The following is a 25,721-nucleotide window of genomic DNA, read 5'->3' on the forward strand; positions in this document are numbered from 1 at the left end:
CATAATGCGCCACACATTTTCAATGTGTGACAGGTCTGGACTGCAGGCAGGCCAGTCTAGTACCCGCACTCTTTTACTACGATGCCACGCTGTTGTAACACGTGCAGAATGTGGCTTGGCATTGTCTTGATGAAATAAGCAGGGACGTCCCTGAAAAAGACGTTGCTTGGATGGCAGCATGTGTTGCTCCAAAACCTGGATGTACCTTTCAGCATTGATGGTGCCATCACAGATGTGTAAGTTGCCCATGCCATGGGCACTAACACACCCCCATACCATCACAGATGCTGGCTTTTGAACTTTGCGCTGGTAACAAGCTGAACGGTCTTTTGCCTCTTTTGTCCAGAGGACACGACATCCATGATTTCCAAAAAACTATTCGAAATGTGGACTCACAAGACCACAGCACACTTTTCCACTTTGGGTCTGTCCATTTCAAATGAGCTTGGGCCCAGAGAAGGCGGTGGCATGTTGTTGATGTATGGCTTTCACTTTGCACGGTAGAGTTTTAACTTGTACTTGTAGATGTAGCGATGAACTGTGATAACTGACAATCGTTTTCTGAAGTGTTCCTGAGCCCACGTGGTAAGATCCTTTACTCAATAATGGTGGTTTTTAATACAGTGCCGCCTGAGGGATTGAAGGTCACGGGCATTCAATATTGGTTTTCGGTCTTGCCTCTTACGTGTAGAAAGTTCTCCAGATTATCTGAATTTTCTGACTTATATTATTGACTGTAGATGATAGAATCCCTAAATTCCTTGCAATTGAACACTGAGAAACATTGTTTTTAAACTGTTGGACTATTTTTTTATGCAGTTGTTCAGAAAGTGATGATCCTCACCCCATCTTTGCTTGTGAATGGCTGAAGCTTTTGGGGATGCTCCTTTTATACCCAATCATGACACTCACCTGTTTCCAATTAGGTGTTCTTTGAGCATTCAACAACTTTCCCAGTCTTTTCTTGCCCCGTCCCAACTTTTTGTAAAACGTGTTGCAGGTATCCATTTCTAACTGAGCAAATATTTGCACAAAAACAATAAAGTTTATCAGTTTGAACATTAAATATCTTGTCTTTGTGGTGTATTCAATTGAATATAGGTTGAAGAGGATTTGCAAATCATTGTATTCTGTTTTTATTTACAATTTACACACTCAACAAAAATATAAACGCAACACTTTTAGTTTTGCTCCCATTTTGTATGAGATGAACTCAAAGATCTAAAACGTTTTCCACATACACAATATCACCATTTCCCTCAAATATTGTTCACAAACCAGTCTAAATCTGTGATAGTGAGCACTTCTCCTTTGCTGAGATAATCCATCCCACCTCACAGGTGTGCCATATCAAGATGCTGATTAGACACCATGATTAGTGCACAGGTGTGCCTTAGACTGTCCACAATAAAAGGCCACTCTGAAAGGTGCAGTTTTGTTTTATTGGGGGGGATACCAGTCAGTATCTGGTGTGACCACCATTTGCCTCATGCAGTGCAACACATCTCCTTCGCATAGAGTTGATCAGGTTGTCAATTGTGGCCTGTGGAATGTTGGTCCACTCCTCTTCAATGGCTGTGCGAAGTTGTTGGATATTGGCAGGAACTGGTACACGCTGTCGTATACGCCGGTCCAGAGCATCCCAAACATGCTCAATGGGTGACATGTCCGGTGAGTATGCTGGCTATGCAAGAACTGGGACATTTTCAGCTTCCAAGAATTGTGTACAGATCCTTGCAGCATGGGGCCGTGCATTATCCTGCTGCAACATGAGGTGATGTTCTTGGATGTATGGCACAACAATGGGCCTCAGGATCTCGTCACGGTGACAGTTTGTGCAGAAATTCTTTGGTTATGCAAACCGATTGTTTCAGCAGCTGTCCGAGTGGCTGGTCTCAGACGATCTTGGAGGTGAACATGCTGGATGTGGAGGTCCTGGGCTGGTGTGGTTACACGTGGTCTGCGGTTGTGAGGCTGGTTGGATGTACTGCCAAATTCTCTGAAACGCCTTTGGAGACAGCTTATGGTAGAGAAATGAACATTCAATACACGAGCAACAGCTCTGGTTGACATTCCTGCTGTCAGCATGCCAATTGCACGCTCCCTCAAATCTTGCGACATCTGTGGCATTGTGCTGTGTGATACAACTGCACCTTTCAGAGTGGCCTTTTATTGTGGGCAGTCTAAGGCACACATGTGCACTAATCATGGTGTCTAATCAGCATCTTGATATGGCACACCTGTGAGGTGGGATGGATTATCTCAGCAAAGGAGAAGTGCTCACTATCACAGATTTAGACTGGTTTGTGAACAATATTTGAGGGAAATGGTGATATTGTGTATGTGGAAAAAGTTTTAGATCTTTGAGTTCATCTCATACAAAATGGGAGCAAAACCAAAAGTGTTGCGTTTATATTTTTGTTGAGTATACATATATATATATATATTTATGAAGGAGAGTTGTTCACAATGGGGAGCTGTGGCCTGAAGGTCTTAGGTGCCTCAACCCTCGAACACCGTGGTGGACACCGGTGGTCAGGGAAGTCGTCCGACTGAAGAAGGAGTCCTTCCGGGATATGTTATCTCAGAGGACTCCAGAGGCAGTTGCAAGGTACCGACAGGCCCGAAGGGCAGCAGCCTCTGCTGTCGGGGAGGCAAAGCAGCGGGTGTGGGAGGAGTTCGGAGTAACCATGGAGAAGGACTTTCGGTCAGCACCAAGGTGCTTCTGGCAGGCCGTGAGGCACCTCAGGAGGGGAAAACGGGTAGCCATCCAAGCTGTCTATAGTAAGGATGGAGCTTTGTTGACCTCAACTGAGGATGTAGTCCGACGCTGGAAGGAACACTTCGGGTAACTCCTGCATAGAGACGGTGCCCTCTATAGTAGGGGCAGAGCTGGAAGCTGATGGAGGATTTTCATCAATTTCCCAGGTGGAAGTCACTGAGGTAGTCAAACAACTCCGCAGTGGCAAGGCCCCGGGGGTTGATGAGAGCCATCCAGAAATGCTGAAGGTTCTGGGTGTGGAGGGATTGTCTTGGATGAGACAGTGAATGAGTGAGTGATATATTTATTTATTTTATTATTATTGCTGACTTATGAGTTTAGACATTAAAGAAAGCTATAGGAGCTTACGCTGCATTATGGTCTAATGGTAGAAAAACACTGTGATGTGGTTATGACAGTGTTATTAAATCAAAAGATGCACTCATGTTTTAGAATGCTGCACAATGTCACAGGTGTTGCGATACATACACTGAACAGTACTGCGCGCATCGCTCTCGTTTATTTTCAAAGCAGCGCTGATTTTAGTCTTATTTTAAAACTTTAATTTAAAACTGCATTCAGAGCCTGTTTGGATGCAGCAGACTGTTGGTTTTTATTTAATCAATGGATCAGCTGTTCTTGGAAGCTGGAAAATGCATGCCCTGCTTGTTTTCCTTCCAAGACACGTGAGGATCAAATGGACCAATACATCGGAAAATCTGGCCTATTTTAGAAAAATTGTGAATTGCAAACATGCAACAGTCATCTTTGCTAAAATAAAAAATAAATAAATAAATAAAACTAAAGGAGATGCAGATTTTGGCAGAAGTGATGCAGATCTCTGATGAATAGTACTTTGCCATAAGAAACAAAGTGTTGCTTCCATCAGTTGTTTTGCATAAATGGTAAATGGACTGCATTTATATAGTGCTTTTCCATCTGCATCAGATGCTCAAAGCGCTTTACAGTTATGCCTCACATTCACCCTGATGTCAGGGTGCTGCCATATAAGGCACTCACTACACACTGGGAGCAATAGGGGATTAAAGGAGGGCCCTTAGTAATTTTCCAGTCAGGAGGGGATTTGAACCCATGATCTTCTGGACTCAAGCCCAACACCTTAACCACTAGACCATCACCTCCCCTTTATGTGGTTCACGTCACTGATGCATTTATTTTTAAAAGACCACATCCAAATGCTCCCAGACACAACATCCACTTTCTTGGGCCTCGTTCATGATAATCTACTCGTACCTTTGCCAGCGATTTAGGTGACAAACACACACCCGTGACACCTGCCCTGGAAGGGATGCCAGTCCATCACAGGTTACATCTCCAGGCATTTACAACTGGATGGACAGTGATAATGTAGATGAAGTTTCCTGTCCCAAGCCTGATCTGGACTTGAACACTTGTCTATAGGTTGATAGTATGTCTCCTACCCCACTGAGCCACCTGCTCTTGGTGAAACACCAGAAACATTGTCTATTTTCCCGAGTCATAGTCACAACAGCTTGTTGTCAGTGGACTTTTGGAAGCTTCCAAACCTGCCAAACTGTTTCTGTTGATTACTGAATGACTTAAATTAACTCAGAGATATTTCTATGTATCAACCCTCCGACTTACCTTCATAAACAGTGTCTGTAAAATGAATCAAAATTTCAACTTGCACCTACATCAAGAACCACAATTCTGTGAAAAGTTCTGATCAAACTTGTTTCAGCTTCAATTTAGGAAACACAGCGACCCTCCATACAAAGTAACTCTCTGATGATGAACTAATAAAGTAGTTCATCTCTGTGGTGAAGAGCCCAACAGGTCTGTTTATAAATCGACACGACAAATATCAGTCAAAAACACCGGACCACAATGTTCCATCATCCTGTGGAGTCACCAAGATGACTCTGCCACTCTGAAGGAGTTCTCAGCTTCTGTGGCTGTGAGTGGAGAAACTCTGCAGAGAGCAACTTTCCCCCGTTTCATCACACCACCTCCATGGTAGAACAGAAAAAAAGGTTAAAAATTTTTTTTTAAAGAAAACTGGTTGTATATTGATAATATTACTCAGTCTGTCCAAATACCTTTGGGCTCTGAAAATGAAGGAACTGTGTATAAATACGTGTACGTCTTGAAGTTTCAATATATATATATTTTTTATTTAAACACATTGAGTTAAAGCTGAAAATGGACACAAGATCTTAATCATTTAATTTTAACTTTGGGTGTACTGAGACACTATCCAAATACTTATGGGCCTGAGCGCATCTGTGTATATCTCGGCTCGTGCACAGAGCATCTGAAAACATGCGATTCCGTTTCACCGCCTGTGTCCTTCTACATCGGTTTAGATTTACTTATGAAGTGGTGTCCAAGCGGTTAGGGTTGATGGGAACTTGACAGCTTGGTTTGCAGTAACCACCAGAGTTCATCAAGGTTGCAATCTATCACAATACCTTTTCCTTTTACTGCTTGAAGCTGTGATGCAAAGAGCACTAGCTGACTGTACTATTGGCATGAGTGCAGATGGACAACTAATCAACAATCTTTCTTTTGCTGATGACATTGACCTGTTTGCAGAGACTCCAGCACACTTACAAGAAACAACAGATAGAGTGAACGATTTTGTTTGAAAATAAATGAACGGAAGACCAAGGTTATGACTGTTGGAAAACAATGAGCCGACATAAACATCACACTGAGTAATGGAAGTTTGGAGCAAGTAAAGGAATGCACATACCTAGGACGTTTGGCATCAGAAGATGGCAAATGTATGGCAGACATAAACAAACAGATTGTGCTTGCCTAAGCAGAGATTGGAAAACTACACAAAATCTGGAGGGCTAAGGATATATCAACGGGAAGTAAATATATGGTTTATAAATCATTGGTATTGCCAGTACTGATATATAGTTCGGAATGCTGGGTAGTGAGGAAAGAAGGCTACAAACTATGGAAAAAAACTAGTTCTGAAGAATGCTGAAGGTAACCAGAAGAGATAGAATTAGAAATGAATTCGTGAGACAAAGAAACAGTGGTTGATGTTACACGTAAGAAGAGGCTAAAGTGGTTTGATCATGTTAAAAGAATGAAGCAGGGAAGATTACCGACAAGAGTCCTGCACTGCTATATTCCTGGACGGAGAAGAAGAGTACGACAGGCAAAGACATGGATGAATAATATACAGGAAGACCTTAAGATAATGGCATAAGCATGGAAGAAGCTGTGCAACTAACTCGGGACAGGACAATGTGGAAAAATCTCATGTCAGTGCCATAGTCATCTAAGGATTGACGGAATGGCAGAAGAGAAGATAATGCGGTTAGTGAACTGGCAAGCACATCTGGTGTGAAACTTGTGCTAAATCAACATACAAATTCATATCTAATTTGCTGTGGTGACCCCGAGGGAAACAAGGGAACTTGTTTTCCCGTTATAATTTAGTGTTGCGGTATTAGTGTGCGTTTGAGTGTCTCCCTGTCTGTGTGCATTTGTGCATCTCCCTGTCTCTCTCTCTGCCAATTCAATTCAATTTATTTCATTTATTTGGCACCAAATCACAACAAAGTTGCCTCAAGGTACTTCACACAAGTAAGGTGTAACCTTACCGATCCCTAGAGCAAGCACACAGGTGACAGTGGTAAGGAAAAACTCCCTCTGATGATTTTAGGAAGAAACCTCAAGCAGACCAGACTCAAAGGGGTGACCATCTGCTTGGGACATGCTACAGACACAGTTGACAATACAATTTTATACAGGAAATTTTAGAAGACACCCACTCCCACTTCTGGATGGAGCCGCACCTCAAACAGAGAAAAAAAAAAACCAGAATCAGGCAGCAGAAAGACAACAAATACAGCATTATTTGTCAGCAATAAGCAACAAGAAAAACAGAAGAAATACTAAGGTGATCACCGGCCACTAGACCTAAGCTTCACTAAAAGCCCCAGACTTTAGATAAAGTTGAGGCCGCGACCCACTCTGTTTACTCTCTGTGCTTTTGCAAGTCTCCCTGTCTCTCTCTGTGTGCTTAACATGTCTCCCTGTCTCTCTCTCTCTCTCTCTGTGTAACATGTCTCCCTGTCTCTCTCTGTATGCTTAACATGTCTCCCTGTCTCTCTCTGTGTGTTACGTATTTTCCCTCTCTCTCTGTCCATTTGCGTGTCTCCCTATCTCTCTATGTGCATAACATGTCTCGCTGTCTCTTTCTGTGTGCGTTTGCGTGTCTCCCCGTCTCTCTGTGTGTGCACTGTCTGTCTCCGTCTCACTCTCTCTCTGCAGGTTTGTGCATCTGTCTCTTTGTGGGTTTGTGTCTCTGTCTCGCTGTGTGTGTGTCTCTGTGGGTTTGTCTCCCTGTCTGTGTGTGTCTGTGTCTCTGTCTCTCTTTGTGTGTTCATTTCTCTAATTTCTGTGTGTGTCTTGCCATGTGCGTGTCTTTGTCTCTCTGCAGGTTTGTGTCTCCATCTCTGTGTTTGTCTGATTAGCATAATGGTTGCAGTTACCCTACTGCTGTCTTTAACATTAATGCTCTCTGTGAGTTGCTGTTATCATCAAAGTCCAGACTGGGAACACATCACCCTTGTCACCTGTGTTTGCTGAAATCCCTGCGCACCTGCTTCATTTCCCCTGCACTCTTCCTCAGAAAAGGTGCTTCAGAAGATGTGTAAAACAAGGTGATGTCAGGAGAGGCGTCAGTCCCATTGTTAGGAGGGACAGCTACCCTGTCATTAGGAGGGTGCTAACTATAGCACAATAGGTGCTAATTAGAGCAATTGTTTAGTCTCTAGCCAATAGCAGTCTGCCTCTCGGTAAGAGGGGTCTGGTTAGGTTTAAAACTCCAGCTTTTGTGGCTTCTGTTATTCTTCTCTACAAGAGTCAAGATATAAGTCAGACTACCAGAGCAAGAATTTTAGCTGGCAGGTTCTCAGCTCATTGAATAGGCTCATTTATACAACCCCTGGCAATAATTATGGAATCACCGGCCTCAGAGGATGTTCATTCAGTTGTTTAATTTTGTAGAAAAAAAGCAGATCACAGACATGACACAAAACTAAAGTCATTTCAAATGGCAACTTTCTGGCTTTAAGAAACACTATAAGAAATCAGGAAAAATAATTGTGGCAGTCAGTAACGGTTACTTTTTTAGACCAAGCAGAGGGAAAAAAATATGGACTCACTCAATTCTGAGGAATAAATTATGGAATCACCCTGTACATTTTCATCCCCAAAACTAACACCTGCATCAAATCAGATCTGCTCGTTAGTCTGCATCTAAAAAGGAGACCTTGGAGAGCTGTTGCACCAAGTGGACTGACATGAATCATAGCTCCAACATGAGAGATGTCAATTGAAACAAAGGAGAGGATTATCAAACTCTTAAAAGATGGTAAATCATCACGCAATGTTGCAAAAGATGTTGGTTGTTCACAGTCAGCTGTGTCTAAACTCTGGACCAAATACAAACAACATGGGAAGGTTGTTAAAGGCAAACATACTGGTAGACCAAGGAAGACATCAAAGCGTCAAGACAGAAAACAGAAAATGGTCCATGACAAGGCTCCAACCTGCAAAGCTGATCTGGCAACAGCAATCAGAGAAAGGTGGAGCCAGATTGATGAAGAGTACGGTTTGTCACTCATTAAGTCCATGCCTCAGAGACTGCAAGCTGTTATAAAAGCCAAAGGTGGTGCAACAAAATACTAGTGATGTGTTGGAGCGTTCTTTTTTTCATGATTCCATAATTTTTCCTCAGAATTGAGTGATTCCATATTTTTTTCCCTCTGCTTGGACTAAAAAGTAACCGTTACTGACTGCCACAATTTTTTTTCCTGATTTCTTATAGTGTTTCTTAAAGCCAGAAAGTTGCCATTTGAAACGACTTTAGTTTTGTGTCATGTCTGTGATCTGCTTTTTTTCTACAAAATTAAACAACTGAATGAACTCCAAGGCCGGTGATTCCATAATTTTTGCCAGGGGTTGTATATCAAAGGGAGGAGGTTTGTGGCATGCTGAACTTTGAGGGGATTTTCACTGCAGACTAAAGTCTAAAGTCCTACGAGTGAAAACATTTGTTAATTTTCAGTGTGCCTGGATGTTTTGTTGACACACACACCAACCTGGTTGCTTTCTAAGAACTCCTGGTTGCATAATGGCTTGTCTGTGGGACTGAAACTGAAGCCTGGAAACCTTAATGTGTCAGGCTTGATGCCCTGGTTTTATTTTTAGTCTGAACCAGAACCAGAAGCACATTCAGGTCTGCTGCTGGTGTTTGCTATTCCAAATAGAATCACACCATGTTAACCCTCAAGCTGATATTTTTGTGCACCATTTCTCTAATTTTAATTGGAAAAAAGTTTCCTACCACGACTTTGTCAATCTATTTGTCCTGCATATGTTCATAGGATTTTGCAAGGATTGGCCGATGTGTGGGAAGTATAACCCAAAGATGTCCAAACAATCCAAACAACCATCCCTGGTTCTCAAGACCAGGCACCTAAGTGGCTCTACTCTACTCTTTTCTACTCTCCTATTTTAGTCTTCCTTTTTAGATATTTAGATGTACCTTTGTATACTGGCATAGTTCCACCTTAGAATTGGAATGTAATATATAAGATATACCTCACTGAATTTTCATGTGAGGGGCCACTTATGACCTCCAGAAGATCTATGAGATTTCGACATGATAGCTTCAGATGGTATTATAATTTGCCAACTCTTTCAGCCAAAGAACTACTTGAACTGTAATTTCTCAGATATAAATGTAAACAGTCAAGAAAATCTTTTGTAAATATTTGAGGGTTTTCTTCCATCATTGAGTCACTTCTAGCACAATCTGGGTATTTAAAGTGATTGTAACTCCAGAAGGAAGCTCAGAAACAAAACCAAATTTATGTCAGATCATAAGAATGTGCAGTAATAATAATCTGATGCTTCACTGGTCACATGACATGCGAATAGTTGATTTTATAGAAAACCGAAAGTTGAACACATTTTCAAACTTATTCTGACGCCCCAAATAAATCTGTTCACCACATCCACATAAAACACGGTGTCGTCTGTTTACTCGTACTATAAATGACTGGTTAGGATTTTAGTCATGTTTCCAACAAGCTCAAGTTTCTTATTTGCATGAATTCAGCAGATAAAATTTCTGGATTTGATTTAAAGAGTGACTGAGGACAGAATATGTGAAATTGGATTCCAGCGGGTGGTCCTGGAAAACAGTTTGCTTTAAAGTTCCAGGTTGTAAAAGATGTGAAGACTAGTTTTGGTTCTGTCAGAGGATGCACGAGTTTCAGTGTAAACCAGATCTGTGCACGTGTGTGTGTGTGTGTGTGTGTGAGAGAGAGAACAGATGCACACAAGTACTGAACATTAAAAATCTTTATTTTTTTAAAGCTGTATGTTTTAGTGCTGCTGCATTCAAATGCAGGAATCGTCAGAAATCACTGTTATTCAGTACAATAGCAGGCTGACGTGAATGTTAGTAACTAAAGCACCACTCGCTCGAGCTCAAACCTCAGATTTGAACATTCCACAAACTCAGTATTCAGACCACTGGGAGAAAAAGAGGCAGAATCAGTGCATAAACTTGCGTGAAGAGCACCTGAAGGCAGCACGCTGGAGAGAATACAATTTCAAACACTTGGAATGGTTTTAATAAACTGTTGAAATTCTACATGAAAGTGCTTAAAAAAAAAAAGTAAATCTGCAGTTGGAGATCAGTGCACATTAGGTCATCAAACCCACGCTGGGTGACTTCAGGTCACAGACAGTTTGTACAAAACAAAAACTCTCATTCACTCTGAAAGGCACAATAGCTTTTTGCTTGGTGATACATTGCATTTATTATTATTATTTTTGCTTAGTTATTTTGAATTAAACTTTTTTTTTCCTGATTATTGGCTGAAAGTCTGCATTTGTAAAAGCAGATAAACTGACTTGGTGAACACAGGAAGACCGAGTGATAATGTTGCTTCACATTGAATCAGTTTACTGCACAGAAAGGTAAAAAAGTGGAGCCAAAACACTGCTGACGCCCTTTAGTGGCTGACTGGAATGAGGTTATTCAACCCCGCCGCTGTATGTCAGATTCCGCCGTAAAACATACAGATACTCTGACGGTTTAAAAACAGACAGATCACTAATGTGTCTGCTGGGAGTCAACATCACATTTACATTTAAGCCTGAAACACTAACCCAGCTGCATTCCATCACCTTTCTGGCTCTGCCCCCTTATTAACTGCAGTCTGCTTTCAAATTATGTCACCTGACAAAATTTTTAACCTTTGGCTTCACTTTTTCATGACCAAATGCTGAACCTCTCCCAAATACCATCTCTTCACAGTCTGGATGCATTAAAAAAAGCAGCATAGCAGGAATTCTATGTAATGTGATTCAACACCCCCCCACCTCCGCAACTTAAAATATTTGTGCTAATGAGCAGAAGATTAAAAACTGATTTGTAGTCAGGCTAACGATCTAAGCGGTTTTGCATCAACGAGAAGAACCTGAGAGCGGCGCGGCTGGCTCGGGTATCACATAGTCAGGCGGGTGGTTTCCTTCACGCTGACGTCCAAAACAGCCAAGCACCACGTCGACGGCTGTGTTAACAGTGGACTTGATGCCATCCTCGTTCTGGATCTTCTTAGGGTTCACCTCCACCACGTCCAGTGCAGAGAGCTGACCTGCAGGATGACAACACGTCAGCCAATCTGGAACCGCTTCAGTCTGACAGTCAGAGTGAGACATCTCACCATCGTTTGGTGCTCTGTAAATTAATTCTAACAACAGAATGTACAACACTTTACATCAGAGTCAGACGTCTCCCCAATATAACTCATTGTCCAACCAGAAAGAACATGAACAGGTTTTTTTTTTATATGTCAGCAGCCTTTTGCTGCTGCTCCTGCCCAAATTTCAAAACTGTAACTCGTCAGTTCAAGCTATTTTAAGCCAAAAAGTTATGAATAATTGGGGGGTTTGATCACTTTGAGTGACACCTGTGGCTACAGTCAGGGCCCCACTAGTAGTGGCTAGCAGCTGCTGTGGATTTGACGCGGTGACTGTTTGTACTTTTTGAGTGTTTTGTGAAATATAATAAGGTTCATCAACAAAGTATTGAGCAAAAGATGTGAATACTTATGTACATGTGACTTCTTAGTTTTTTTTATTTTTTAATAAATTTGCAAAAATTTCAAAAAATCTTTTTCATGTTGTCATTATGGGGTGTTGTGAGTAGAATTTCGAGGGAAAAAGGAATTTACTCCATTTTTGGCTTTATTGGCTTTAACATAAAATAAACAATGCTGTGAATACTTTACAGATTCACTGACCATGAAAGAAGTCTGTGCTCCAGTATTTTCACTGACTGAAGTTTTAGAATGTTTTAATTTATATGTTAGCAATAATTCGGAAGTAGCATGTTAACACTGGGTCCACTGATGATGTGATGCTGAGACACCAAGTCCGTCATACATTTTAATCTCCGCACACAAGCCATCCGTTATCAAAACCAAAAAACATTCCTTAAACACCCAAACCAAAGTTAGCCTATTAACTTATCTTGTTTGGTAGCTTTCAGATGGGGCATGTTTGATCTTAATTCATCTTGTGTAAATCACACCAGTCTTGCCCACGATCCTCCTCTTTACCCATTTATGGGTTGGCTGGCAGGAAGGCGGAGTTAAGATTTGACCAAGATGGTGACACTTGGAGCCGCCCATCTGAGCATCAAATCCAGAAGCCGAACATATTTAGAATAATGTAACCCTTAGGGGTCCCTGTTTAGACAAACTGTATGATGTGTGTGGAATGTTGGTGATTCGTACCAGTTTGGTGAATGACTTCGGTGATGTAGATCCCGTCCCTGTAGGTCAAACCTCCAACCACAGGTGTTCCGGTTGCCGGGGTAACAGTGGGGTCAATGGCATCAACGTCATAGCTCATGTGAATTGGTTTCTTTAGTCTGTTGACACATTAAATAATTTAATGATGATCAGACAAAACTTCATGAAAACAAAAATCATACTCAGTGAATTATTTCAATAACTGCCATATGTCTGTCTTGTATCACTGCAGATGGTTAATGGATCACTCAATCCACTTTCAAACAGTTGCACTAAAAGGTCCTTTAGCACTATGCAGCAACTAAAGGTGTGTCCTTTGTTGTTCTTCCACATTTATGACATTTCAAAAATACACGTTTGCACAAGTTACAAGGGGGAAAAGCAGCTGAAAATAAAACTAGTGCTTCACTTTTTTAACATTTTGTTATGAGTAAATTCATTTCCCCCTCAACTGTATTCACAACACCCTATAATGACAACATGACAAGTTTTTTTGTGATTTTTTTTTGCAAATTTATTTAAAAAAAAAATAAGATATCACACGTACATGTGATTTCTTAGTTTTCTTAGTTTTAATAAATTTAGAAAAAAAACTTTTTTACATTAAGGTGTATTGTGTGTGTAGAATTTTGAGGGGAAAAGAAAAAAGATTTCATCCATTCTGGAATAAGGCTGTAACAAAAAATGTGAAAGCAGTGGAGCGCTGTGAATACTTTCTGCATGCACTGTATATTTAACTCAGGTTTTTAGCAATTTGCAATTTGGGTAAAACCATTTTAAAATATTTAATAAATAATTGCCTAATGAAACAATGAATGATTTTTTTGATTTCTGCTCAAATCACATCGCTGAGTTATTATTCATTCATTCACACTGTATGGGCACGTCCAAACAGGTCTTACTTATCACAGACGTAGTCGCACGTCTCTTCCATCACTTTGGCAATGCCGAGTTGATCAATCTCGGTCATGGAGTATGCCTTCACGCCCAGCCACTTCAGCATGCAGCTGTACAAAAAGATAAAAAATAATCAAGTACAAGTTTGCAACTAGGTCTTTGAGTCACACTGCACTTAGGGGGCATGTCCATGAATTTGAGCCAAAGGACTTTTGGGACAACCAGATACCTCCCACTAAGCCAGTCAAATGATATCAAGGGTCAAAGGTTAGTACTCCCTCCCTCCCACCCAGATAAAGAAACTTACTGCTCTCCAGGATCCACATCTCTCAGACCGATGTACACCAGATTTTTGGACAAAAGACACGGTTTGAGCCACTCAAAGCCTGGCAGAGCTGGAACCTGGACAGACAAGAGAAGTTTATTAATCAACATCAGACAAAAACATGTGAAGAACCCTGTTACTGTAGCGTGAAACCATCAATAACCCCGTCACTGTGGCGTTTCAACCCGGCTCTTTCGTCCAGATCTTGGACTGACCTTAGCATGCAGCTCATGGATCAGGAAGGAGATGGGTTGGCCATGCATGTTTCCAGTGGTTGATGTCAGTGGCGTGTTGATGTCAGAGTGAGCGTCGACCCACACCACGGCCACTTCGCCCACTGCTTTTGTGTGCCCAGCAATGGATCCGATCCCCAAACTGAATACAGAAAAGAAGAAAGAGTTCCTGATACTCGGAGACAACACACCTGTTTTTTGTCTGTTTTACTGATTTTTTTTAAATATTAGTGTACATGGTGGACCAGCTGTTCAGGTTTTGTCTTCCAGTAAAGTCCTCGGTTCAATGCTGCCTGTGCCCTATTCTCCATGTATACCTGGAGGCATGTCAGGAAGAGAATCTGGTGTAAACAGTGCAGCAGATAACAGAATATTTACAGAGGAATCCTTCAAATGGTGATACAAGCACCAAATTTGGCAAAAGTACACCTTAGATATTACTCTTTTGAAAAAACTGCCACTTTAATTTTCAATAGGCGGCCATGAAGAGGTCAATTGAAGAATTACATAGAGGTCAAAATATAAAAATGCCCAGTCATATTGAAAATTATACCACATTATGTGTCTGATTGTAAAGATTCCAAAAGGGTATAGTTTGGACTATGTATGACTGAATTCTATAGAGTTATGGGATAAAAACAACAAGAATGTTTGTATAGGGGTCAAAAGTTAGAGTTGCTCCAATTTTGTTCAAAGGTGATCCAAATTATTGGTTAATAGGGTTTCAAAAAGGAATAGTTTGCACTCATAAATCATGCTTAGTTATCACGTTATGGGGTAACATATGTCACATGTCATAGAATTCAATGGATGTGAACATGATTTGAACTTTACTTTAGAGACCAAGCATTCAGCACGGTCAAAACTATTTCATTTATTAATTCAAGCAGCTCAATCAACAATTTGCACCATTTTTTACTAAAATTGGAGCAAGTTTAACTTTTGACCCCTGTACAATGTACAGTTATAGACTTTTGATGAGGTGTACCTCATCAAAAGTCAGGATGGAGTTCACCTCAAGGCCTCGGTGAACTCCATCCTGACCAGGTCCGCATAATCACGGGTACACCGAAATTAAAAGTCTATAACTGTTTTATTATATGGTAAACAAGAAAATTGTGAGTTTGTCAAACATAATAAAACTGAAAAATCAATCTCAAGTTTCAGCCTTTTATTATTACTGTCATACTGCACCAACAGGTCCAAAATACTTCATGAGCACAAGCTCTAAAGCCCCTTTCACACGGGGCTGTTTTGAGCTTCCTGTGGTGTCATGACGATGCAGGAATGTCTGCGTCAGGTGCGCGCAGCAGGGGGCAGAGAGGAGGTGAGAACGCAGCCTGCAGGTTCTTTGCACAGAGGAATCAGAGTGCAGTTTGGCTGTAGACAGACTGTGCTGAGCTGCAGGTCTACGCTCTGAGTTCTGTTATAGTTTAATCTTTCCTACTTGGACCGCGAGATGCGCGTGCGCACGCCAGCGAACGAACCCTCTTGTGAGTGGACTTGTCTGGAGTTATACTTGATGTGGACATGTCTTGTCAATCAGTCTGTGAGTAGGACTTTTATGGACTGTATTTAAACACATTTGTGAGAGAAAACCGAGGCTGCAGCCAGCAGCGTTTTTTTTTTTTTTGTTTTGTTTTCTGTGCCCTTAGTTTTTACATTGTGTACATGGCGTCGTCATGACGACGCACGACGCAACTTGAAGCAGGCCCAAGTAGGCGTTATCTGATTGGTCGTTATCGTTAGAAGGCGTCACTCGATTGGCTAGCAGTACGCTGCACGCGAAGTGTACTCGACTTCACCAGCGGTCAACTCGGCGTAAGGTACGCCTCAGAAAGTAGCGAATGGGCCAATCAGAAGCCGGCAAAATGACGTACCATGTAATAAATTGAAATTAAACTTTGTCACCATTCTTAATGTTTTTACCCCATAACTCCATAACATTCAGTCATAGATAGTCCAAACTATACCTTTTTGAATCTTCATGATAAGACAAATAATGTGGTGTAGTTTTCAATATGATTGGAGCATGATTATATTTTAACCCCTGTGTAATTCTTCAATTGACCCCTACATGGCCGCCTATTGAAAATTAAAGTAGCCCGTCAGTTTTTTCAAAAGAGCAATATCTAAGGAGAATTTGTGCTAGATTTGGTGCTTATATCACCATGTGAAGTATTGTTTCAGTTATTTGCTGCACTAAAAAGTTGTGAAAAACCAAAACGTGGATCCATGCAGGATCCGCAAACGAGAGCAACCAAACGAAAATAATTACTTTTTAACATGTACATAAAAATTCACCAAAAAAAAAAAAAAAAAAAAACTAACTCAAACATGAAAAATAAAATTATTTGACTTGTAGTTTAATTTCTTTCCTAAAGACAAAAAGCAGATGAGGTTTGGAAGCGTACAAACTCGGGGAAACTGCTTTGGGACCTGACTGGAGAACCACTTGGACAGACCGGTGTCCGTCCTCAGTGAAAAATAAAATGCTTCAGAGTCCTTGCAGATGTCATGTGATCACCTGTGGTCTCCACCGAGCATCACACTGATGTTCCCATCCATCTTTGCCAACTGCACTTTCTTTGACAGGGTAAAATTGGCTCCACCCACCGCCAAGGGGTTCTTCGCCCCGCTCACTGGAGGGTCGTTCGGCACCGGTGGAAAATCCAAATCTCCATAATCCTTCACTACGCAACCTGTTGACAAACAAATGCACAATTTACATTTTAATGTCATTAATTGACACTCAAAATCTTCAGTATTGATTCATTTTTTACTTCAACTGCAATCAATAAATCACTGAGTCTATTTTCCATCAAATGATTGTGAACAGCTCATTGCATTTCCCCAAATAATCAAATATCTTAAAATATGTAATATTAAAAATCCAGTTAACACCATTAAGTTTGAATATTTTACTGGTTTAAAAAACATCTGAGTTACTTGTACATTTCTAAAGGTTTCTGTATAAATTAAAATAACACATAATAGTAAACCAACAATTCAATTTCAATTTCAATTTATTTTCATTTATATAGCGCCAAACCACAACAGAGTTGCCTTAAAGCGCTTCACACAGGTAAGGTCTAACCTTACCAACCCCCAGAGCAACAGTGGTAAGGAAAAACTCCCTCTGAGGAAGAAACCTCAAACAGAACAGACTCAAAGGGGTGACCCTCTGCTTGGGCCATGCTACAAACATAAATTACAGAACAATTCATGGATGAATATACATAAAAATGCTATTGGCACACAGGACAGGAGGATCGCCAACATGAATAGAACTCCCATCTCTGGATGGAGCTGCACCTTAAACAGAGAGAAAAAACAGAATGAGGCATCAGAAAGACAAAAAAATACTGTATAATTTGCCAGCATTAAATAACAAGAAAAACAGAGAAATACTAAGGTGATCGCCGGCCACTAGCCCTAAACTTCACTAAAAGACCCAGAATTTAGGTGAAGTTGAGGCCGCAGCCCGCTCCAATTACTAATAAATGAATTAAAAGAGTAAAACAAAACTGTACCAGTATGCTAGCCATATGAAAGGGAAAATAAGTGCGTCTTAAGTCTGGACTTGAAAATCTCCACAGAATCTGACTGTTTTATTGATGCAGGGAGATCATTCCACAGAACAGGGGCACGATAAGAGAAAGCTCTGTGACCCGCAGACTTCTTATTCACGTTAGGGACACAAAGTAGTCCTGCACCCTGAGAACGTAAAGCCCGGGCCGGTATGTAAGGTTCAATTAGGTCAGCTAGGTAGGGAGGTGCCAGTCCATGAATAATTTTATAGGTTAGTAGCAGAACCTAATTAAACCCTTGGATGGCACCAAGGTGGTGCCGTGAGGACAACAGGATTAACAATACGGGAGGACGGCAGTTGATGTTTAAGGTGTAATTCTACTGAACTGCCAGATGATGGCGCTTGACACTGAGTGTTTGATGCACACGGAGTCGAACAGATCCAGAAGAAACTCGCCGCTTTCTACGTTGCCTATAGAGGCGGCATAATGCCGCGACACTGACAGCTTGCCATCACTCAGGTGAGCGCCACCATCATTTAGCTGTACGCCGCATCCCCCCCGCTTTGGGAGCTGGAAAGTTAATCGCTGATTAAATGCTCCATAATTGGTTCACTAAATGGTAATTATACAAAAAAACAAAAACAAAACTGAAATTCGTAGCTGTAGATGAAGGGGCAGAGCAAGGACTGTTCAACATTCTTACACCGATTAAATTGGCAGAAATAACCACTTTCACATTGCTTAGTAGAGAAGCTTGAATCTTCGACTGGACTGGGTTGCTTGATGTGAGGATGTCACGAAAGCTTCGCTTCAAATCGCAGAAGCTTCCTCAGCTAAAATTCTTGCTCTGGTAGTCTGACTTCTGTCTTGACTCTTGTAGAGAAGAATAAACAGAAGCCACAAAAGCTGGAGTTTTAAACCTAACCAGACCCCTCCTACTGAGAGGCTGACTGCTATAGGCTAGTGACTAAACAATAGCTCTAATTAGCAACTATTGTGCTCTAGTTAGCACCCTCCTAATGACAGGGCAGCTGTCCCTCCTAATGATGGGACGGACACCTCTCCTGATGGCTCCCTTGATGACTCTGCTGATGACGTGAATGACTCATTACCATGAACAAAAGACTGAAACTGCTTTGACTTGAGTACCCCATTGTAAACAGGGGACAAAGCGTGTCTCAGACTTCCTCCCCAGTTAAGGCTGGGTTTCAGCTGTTTCACATAGAATGCCTCTTTGACCCCTCTCTAAAACCATTTCACTTTGCTGATTATCTGGATGTGGATTCTTGATCCGTTTATTTGTTGAAACTTTATTTTAGCCAGTTGGACATTTTATTGAGTTTCTCAAAAAGAGCTTCACTAATCTTGATGTCAGTCTTACATGTCAGATTACCATAAGTAACATTTAGTGGCAGTTGACTACAGTGAACCTGGTTATATTTATGCTGTGACAAGTGTAAAAATCGCACACACACACACACAGTTACAGTTCTTGTCTAGACTGTAAACGTCTGGCCATGACGTGCAGCTTTGGCACAGGCACACGCTCTGAGCGCGGTGCACGATGTGCAGCTTTGGCACGCGCTCTGAGTCTTTCCGGGAGACACGCTGAACTGTTGCATCATTTCCTTTTTTAATACAGTCGTTATAAAGTCTGACTCTGAGCAGTGAAACACCAACGATCAGTGAAAAACAGAAAAGGTCTCCAAGTCAAAAAAAAAAAAAAAAGAGAGACAGAAAAATGAAGAAAAAAAAGGAAGGTCAATAAAAGATGAGAGAACGACATAAATAGAGAAAAGTCTCTCATCTGAATGGAAATTTTCAATGTAATTAAAATGCAGAAATCTATGTGCAGCTCTGCGGACAGTCGTGGCCAACAAAAGATGGTGACTAATGGCTGGATGAACAGAGGTAGAGAGAATGAGGGAGAAAATGGAGACAAGTGAGAAAGTGAAAGTAAAAGTAAAAATGAAGAGAGAGTAAGAAAAAAGAGATGAGGTGATGGAGCGATAAGATAAAGGGATGTCGGAGAGAAAGATGATGTGAAGATAAAAGTATTACAGATTAAAGAATTTAAGAGACAAGTACTGCTCCTGTGAGGCGGCACCACAGCGGATCGCCCACCTGACCCTGACCTCAGTCACATGTTCTCCTCACCACATCCATGAACCTCCTTCCTCAAGTCACATTTTGATCCTCAACATTTCTTTTCACCTTCCTGACATTATATAAATTAAACAGATATTCATCCACTCATGTTACAAACCCACTTATTCCAGTAAAACAGGGGTTAGGGTGAGGTCACCGGGTGAGAGGTGGGGTCAGAGTTAGGTCACTTGGTGAAGGGCGGGGTTAAGGTGAGATCACTGGATGAGAGGCGGGGTTCACCGGAGTAAACCCACACCAACATGAGGAGAACATAACTGCAGCAAACTACCGGCAGATTCTAATGGCCACCATTTGTTTTGTTTATTGTGCAGATAATTAATTATGCAAAACAAACAAAAAAAAAAACCTGTATATATGACAACATATAAAAACATGATAACACATGAAAGTGAAATGTGAAACAAAGATAGAACCATCCCTGCTCACTTTTCTCCAAACATTCATCAAAGTCAGCGCTGTGTTCCTCGTGCAAACTCCACAGAGAGAACCAGCACGGATTTGAACACAAGACCTTCGACAGTGCGAACCACTAAGCCACCGTGCTGCCAACTTAGTAACATACACTGCTCAAAATACACAAAGGAACAGTATCTTCCCATAATTGTTTTGATCAGTCTGTATATATTATTATAGACTAGATTATATATTATTTGCCCCCTCAGGCAAACCGATACCCTGATGCGCTGCATCCTTTTTAAAAGTCCTGTCTGTTGTTTGTTTCTTTCTTTTATACCATCTGTCTGCTCTCACTTCTTTTATGTAAACTTTTCCTCTCGCTCTTAGAACTCTGAACAGTTTAAAGTCTCCACCGTTAAATATAAACAGATATTTGGATCACTGATGACGTCACCTAGAGCCTTGAGTTTGTCCACCACTCCCGCTTGCCGGATCACACCCGGTCCCATCTCCACTCCGTCTCTGGGCTGCGGGCGACAAGGTTAAGGTTACATCACACAGACCTCACACAGGTATGAGGGAACACCTGGGCGCGTGCTCACCTGTCCCTTGTTGAAAGGCGCACCGATGATGCCCACTGCGGGCGCGGGCTTCTGCTGCGTGTGCACCTGCCGCTGCGCGTAGGACACGCTCAGCGTGCGCCTTGCCAGGAGTCTCGCGCTTCTCATTCTGACCAGCTCTAATACCGGACAGCGCGAGACACCGGCATATATAGCCAGCGTGACGTCACCAGGTCCTCCGGGGTGTGTCCGTTATCTTGCTTTGCTTTAAGTGACCACTGGGGGCGATGTTTTATCAAAATTGAAACCTTTGCCACCTTGGCTCAGACACGCGCCCCTCGGGCCAGACACGGCCAGAAAAACCACAGATTAAGGCCCAACCCCACGTGAAGGTGTTTGAATCTTCATATATTCATATATATATATATATATATATATATATATATATGAATATATATATATATATATATGAATATATATATATTCATATATATATATATATATATATATATATATATATATATATATATATATATATATATATATATATATATATATATATATATATATATATATATATATATATATATATTCATATATATATATATATTCATATATATATATATATATTCATATATATATATATATATTCATATATATATATATATATATATTCATATATATATATATATATATATTCATATATATATATATATATATATTCATATATATATATATATATATATTCATATATATATATATATATATTCATATATATATATATATATATTCATATATATATATATATATATTCATATATATATATATATATATTCATATATATATATATAGAGAGAGAGAGAGAGAGAGAGAGAGAGAGAGAGAGAGAGAGAGAGAGAGAGAGAGAGAGAGAGAGAGAGAGAGAGAGAAATTGTCCCTGAATAATTACAATTTAATGCAAATCAAACTTGTCTATCTGTGATCATGTTTCAAGCCTTTTGAAAAGAGTGAATCATTAATGTTCCAGTAGAATGAATCATCTGATGTGGCAACTGGTTCATACAATAAAAGTAAAAAAGCAAAACTGTTTCTGGCATCACTATGTGGGATACATTTTAGAACCAGTTTAAACCTAAAACGCCAGAAGATGCAGATTTATTACATCCATCAAGGACGTAATACATTGTTGGTGTTTATCTGTTTATGTCTCTGTTAGCAGGATTATGCCAAAACATCATAGATTTGCAAGCCACTGCACTCCTTGTAGATTTGCAAGCCACTGCACTCCTTGTACCTACTTCTTCTGCAGCCATACCGTTGTTATGTGTGCAGAATGTGGTTTTGCATCGTCTTGCTGAAAAAAAAATGCATGGACGTCCCTGGAAAAGATGTCATCATGAGGACAGGATATGTCGCTCTCGAATCTCAGTGTAGTCTTCTGCATTAATGCTGCCATCACAGAAGTGTATATTACCTTTTTTAAGGGCACTGATACAACCCCAGATCATGACAGACCCTGGCATTTGGACTTGTTGCTGGTATCCCTTTTAACAGGAAGAAACCTCCAGCAGAACCAGGCTCAGGGAGGGGCAATCTTCTGCTGGCACTGGTTGGGGCTGAGGGGAGAGAGTCAGGAAAAAGACATGCTGTGGAAGAAAGCAGAGATCAATCACTAATGATTAAATGCAGAGTGGTGCATACAGAGCAAAAAGAGGTGAATAAAAAGAAACACTGGGCGCATCATGGGAACCCACCAGCAGTCTAAATCTATAGCAGCATAACTAAGGAATGGTTCAGGGTCACCTGATCCAGCCCTAACTATAAGCTTTAGCAAAAAGGAAAGTTTTAAGCTTAATCTTAAAAGTAGAGAGGGTGTCTGTCTCCCTAATCCAAATTGGGAGCTGGTTCCACAGGAGAGGAGCCTGAAAGCTGAAGGCTCTGCCTCCCATTCTACTCTTACAAACCCTAGGAGCTACAAGTAAGCCTGCAGTCTGAGAGCGAAGCGCTCTATTGGGGTGATATGGTACTATGAGGTCCCTAAGATGGGACCTGATTATTCAAAACCTTATAAGTAAGAAGAAGAATTTTAAATTCTATTCTGGAATTAACAGGGAGCCAATGAAGAGAAGCCAATATGGGTGAAATATGCTCTCTCCTTCTAGTCCCTGTCAGCACTCTAGCTGCAGCATTTTGAATTAACTGAAGGCTTTTCAGGGAACTTTTAGGACAACCTGATAATAATGAATTACAGTAGTCCAGCCTAGAAGAAATAAATGCATGAATTAGCTTTTCAGCATCACTCTGAGACAAGACCTTTCTAATTTTAGAGATATTGCGCAAATGCAAAAAAGCAGTCCTACATATTTGCTTAATATGCGCATTGAAGGACATATCCTGATCAAAAATGACTCCAAGATTTTTCACAGTATTACTAGAGGTCAGGGTAATGCCATCCAGAGTAAGGATCTGGTTAGACACGTTTCTAATATTTGTGGGGCCAAGTACAATAACTTCAGTTTTATCTGAATTTAAAAGCAGGAAATTAGAGGTCATCCATGTCTTTAAGTCTGAAAGACATTCCTGCAGTTTAACTAATTGGTGTGTGTCCTCTGGCTTCATGGATAGATAAAGCTGGGTATCATCTGTGTAACAATGAAAATTTAAGCAATGCTTTCTAATAATAATGCCTAAGGGAAGCATGTACAAGAGTGATTCTTAGACTACGGGCACTTATTATGTCCTTTGATCATATTGTATGAAAAACAGAAAAAAGGGGAAATTTCACACTTTTATAGTTATCTTTACAATGAATGTGTGTTAAGAAATTTGTTCTAGTAGTCTATGATGACTTTTTCACCTTTTTTCAGCATCATTATTTGCAAATATTACCGTTTTGTGCTTGTCCCACACCCAGACTTTTGATCTTCAATGATAAAAATGAATCGTAAAGAAATGTTTTTTCTAATGTTTTAAAATATCTGAATACAATATCAGTAAAATAATCAAAACATAATTGGGTATTCAATGTCATACAACTGTTGTGATTTTTTTTAAACAAAATGTAGTTGTCCCACACTATTGCTGTAATTTCCACCACAACACTGTAATGTCCCTAAACAGTTTGTATGAAAGATTGTTTGGGTAGTTTCTATGGAGATAAACAGTGACATGAGAGCACATGTATATAGCGCCAAATCACAACAAACAGTTGCCCCAAGGCGCTATATATTGTAAGGCAATGGTGTGGTGGAAATTACATTTACAAGGCTAATAGTGCCCGTAGTTAAAGAATCACCCATAAAGTGAATAAAATCGGTCCTAGCACAGAACCTTGTGGAACTCCCTAATTAACCTTAGTCCGTGAAGAAGACTCCCCATTTACATGAACAAATTGTAATCTATTAGATAAATATGATTCAAACCACTGCAGCGCAGTGCCTTTAATACCTATGCTCTAATCTCTGTAATAAAAGTTTATGGTCAACAGTATCAAAAGCTGCACAGAGGTCTAACAGGAGAGCACAGAGATGATTCACTGTCTGAGGCCGGCATAGGGCATACAGATGGCATTGTTTTCAGTGTTGTCAAGTATTGAAAACCCCTTGGTTACATTTGCTACATAGGAGACAGAGGCAAAGCGACCAGCTGCCATTCATTTTTAAATCAGTGGGTGCTTTACAGCGATAAGTGATCGCTATGCAACCAGTTAGGTGAGGCCAAAATAGCCAAGTAATCTATTTTAAACAAACACTAAACACAACACAGGCAAAATGATGGCAGCGTGACGTATGTTAGTTGGTTGTGGGTTATATTTATAGTAATTTAAAACATGCAGAGGTACCCCTCTTTGTCGGGATGAACAGTAGTTACAAACTTGTCTGCATTTTTCACAAAACAAGAAAAAAAGGTAAGTACACCATTGGAATCAGTGCATCAATGCTAGGGTTTTAGGTTATTAATAAACAACACTCAGAATGCTCGTCATCAAACCTGTGCTGTTCCCTAAGTGGGAATCAAAAGGTACAATAAATACTGTATTTTTCATTTCATTGTTTCATTCTTAGAATTAATGGAAGTATTCCACAATTTGATCAGCGGTATGCGCCTCTCAACTTTACAATCTGCCCGTAAATATAATTTTATTTTTGTTATTGATATGCAATTATTATTTATTTTCAAACTGTGGCTGACGACGTGCCAATGATTCATGGTGCATTTAATCAATCATGCGTTGAAAGCGATGTCATCTTTCACATAGCGTGTTGCTAATGGCTAATGTTATGCTGAACAAATGACTCCTGGTTGTGCATTTTATAACAGCTCGAAAAGCAGGAGAAAGAAGACATCAGCCCATGCTTGACAGTGGCACAAAATGTCAACTGGAAAATACCCAAGGCCACAGTAATCATTTATTCTTTGGCAATTTGGCAATGATTGGACCCGTTTCAGTGGAGCTGTTTGCACAATAACATCAGGCGGCAACAACCAGCTGTACAACACAAATTGTAGGTATGAAATGTTCAAAATCATTGAAATCTATATTGGTCGGGCTTTATTCATGACTTTAGATCTTCTCCAAGCAGAGGGCCCAGAAACGTGAATGTCAGTGCAGACCCTTTCCTTGTCACAGCACTGAGTGGTTCATAGGGGAAAACATCAGTTTTATACAACTCCCATTCTGCCTTTGACAGTGCTAATTCACCCAATCCATCAGGTCCTGAGAGAAACTTCCAAGTCTTACGTGACTACTTCAAATAAAGTTTCCTTCAGGCATTCCACAAGTTCAATTCTTGGACATATGCGTTTTGACCTTAACATTTTGCTGAGTGACAGGATTGGACAAAAACATGTTAGTCCAGTGTCATTGCTTAATGACACGGCTATGATCTTTGTCCCCTAAGCAGCTCAGTCAGTTGCAAGTTGGCAGAACTTTCATAACCACATGGATTGTTGCAGGCCCTAAAAGTCTGACTCAGCCCTGCATTCATGACAATTCTAATCG

The 25,721-nt window shown here is 40.5% G+C and overlaps 2 protein-coding genes and 1 long non-coding RNA gene across 3 annotated transcripts in view; 1 reads left to right on the forward strand and 2 right to left on the reverse strand.

Moving 5' to 3' along the window:
- The window catches only part of heatr1 (HEAT repeat containing 1), an 82,405-nt gene that overhangs the window by 8,188 nt on the left and 48,496 nt on the right, over nt 1–25,721 (reverse strand). The window lies entirely within an intron of this gene.
- On the reverse strand, nt 10,127–20,912 carry LOC117530389 (arginase-1-like). The gene is made up of 8 exons (XM_034193244.1): nt 20,762–20,912; nt 20,614–20,686; nt 16,589–16,763; nt 14,044–14,203; nt 13,811–13,905; nt 13,509–13,613; nt 12,589–12,725; nt 10,127–11,445 (listed from the first exon to the last, which is right to left on the reverse strand). Exons 1-8 carry the CDS (start codon nt 20,885–20,887, stop codon nt 11,255–11,257), a joined length of 1,062 nt encoding a protein of 353 aa, XP_034049135.1. The 5' UTR covers nt 20,888–20,912; the 3' UTR covers nt 10,127–11,254.
- LOC117530390 lies at nt 16,733–20,923 on the forward strand. The gene is made up of 4 exons (XR_004566354.1): nt 16,733–16,765; nt 17,182–17,183; nt 20,618–20,706; nt 20,913–20,923. It is a non-coding gene; the product is annotated as an uncharacterized LOC117530390 (long non-coding RNA).

Source organism: Thalassophryne amazonica, chromosome 18 (genome assembly GCF_902500255.1).
Source record: "Thalassophryne amazonica chromosome 18, fThaAma1.1, whole genome shotgun sequence".
Classification (NCBI taxonomy): Eukaryota; Metazoa; Chordata; class Actinopteri; order Batrachoidiformes; family Batrachoididae; genus Thalassophryne; species Thalassophryne amazonica.

What these genes read in the sequence shown, in the direction of transcription:
- LOC117530389 (XM_034193244.1), bottom strand. Translation starts at nt 20,887, where the DNA reads ATGAGAAGCGCGAGACTCCTGGCAAGGCGCACGCTGAGCGTGTCCTAC. An exon ending in ATGCTCGGTGGAGACCACAG is followed by an intron (nt 14,204 to 16,588) that starts GTGATCACATGA and finishes TTCTGTATTCAG; the next exon opens with TTTGGGGATCGGATCCATTG. An exon ending in TGCGACTACGTCTGTGATAA is followed by an intron (nt 12,726 to 13,508) that starts GTAAGACCTGTT and finishes ATGTGTCAACAG; the next exon opens with ACTAAAGAAACCAATTCACA.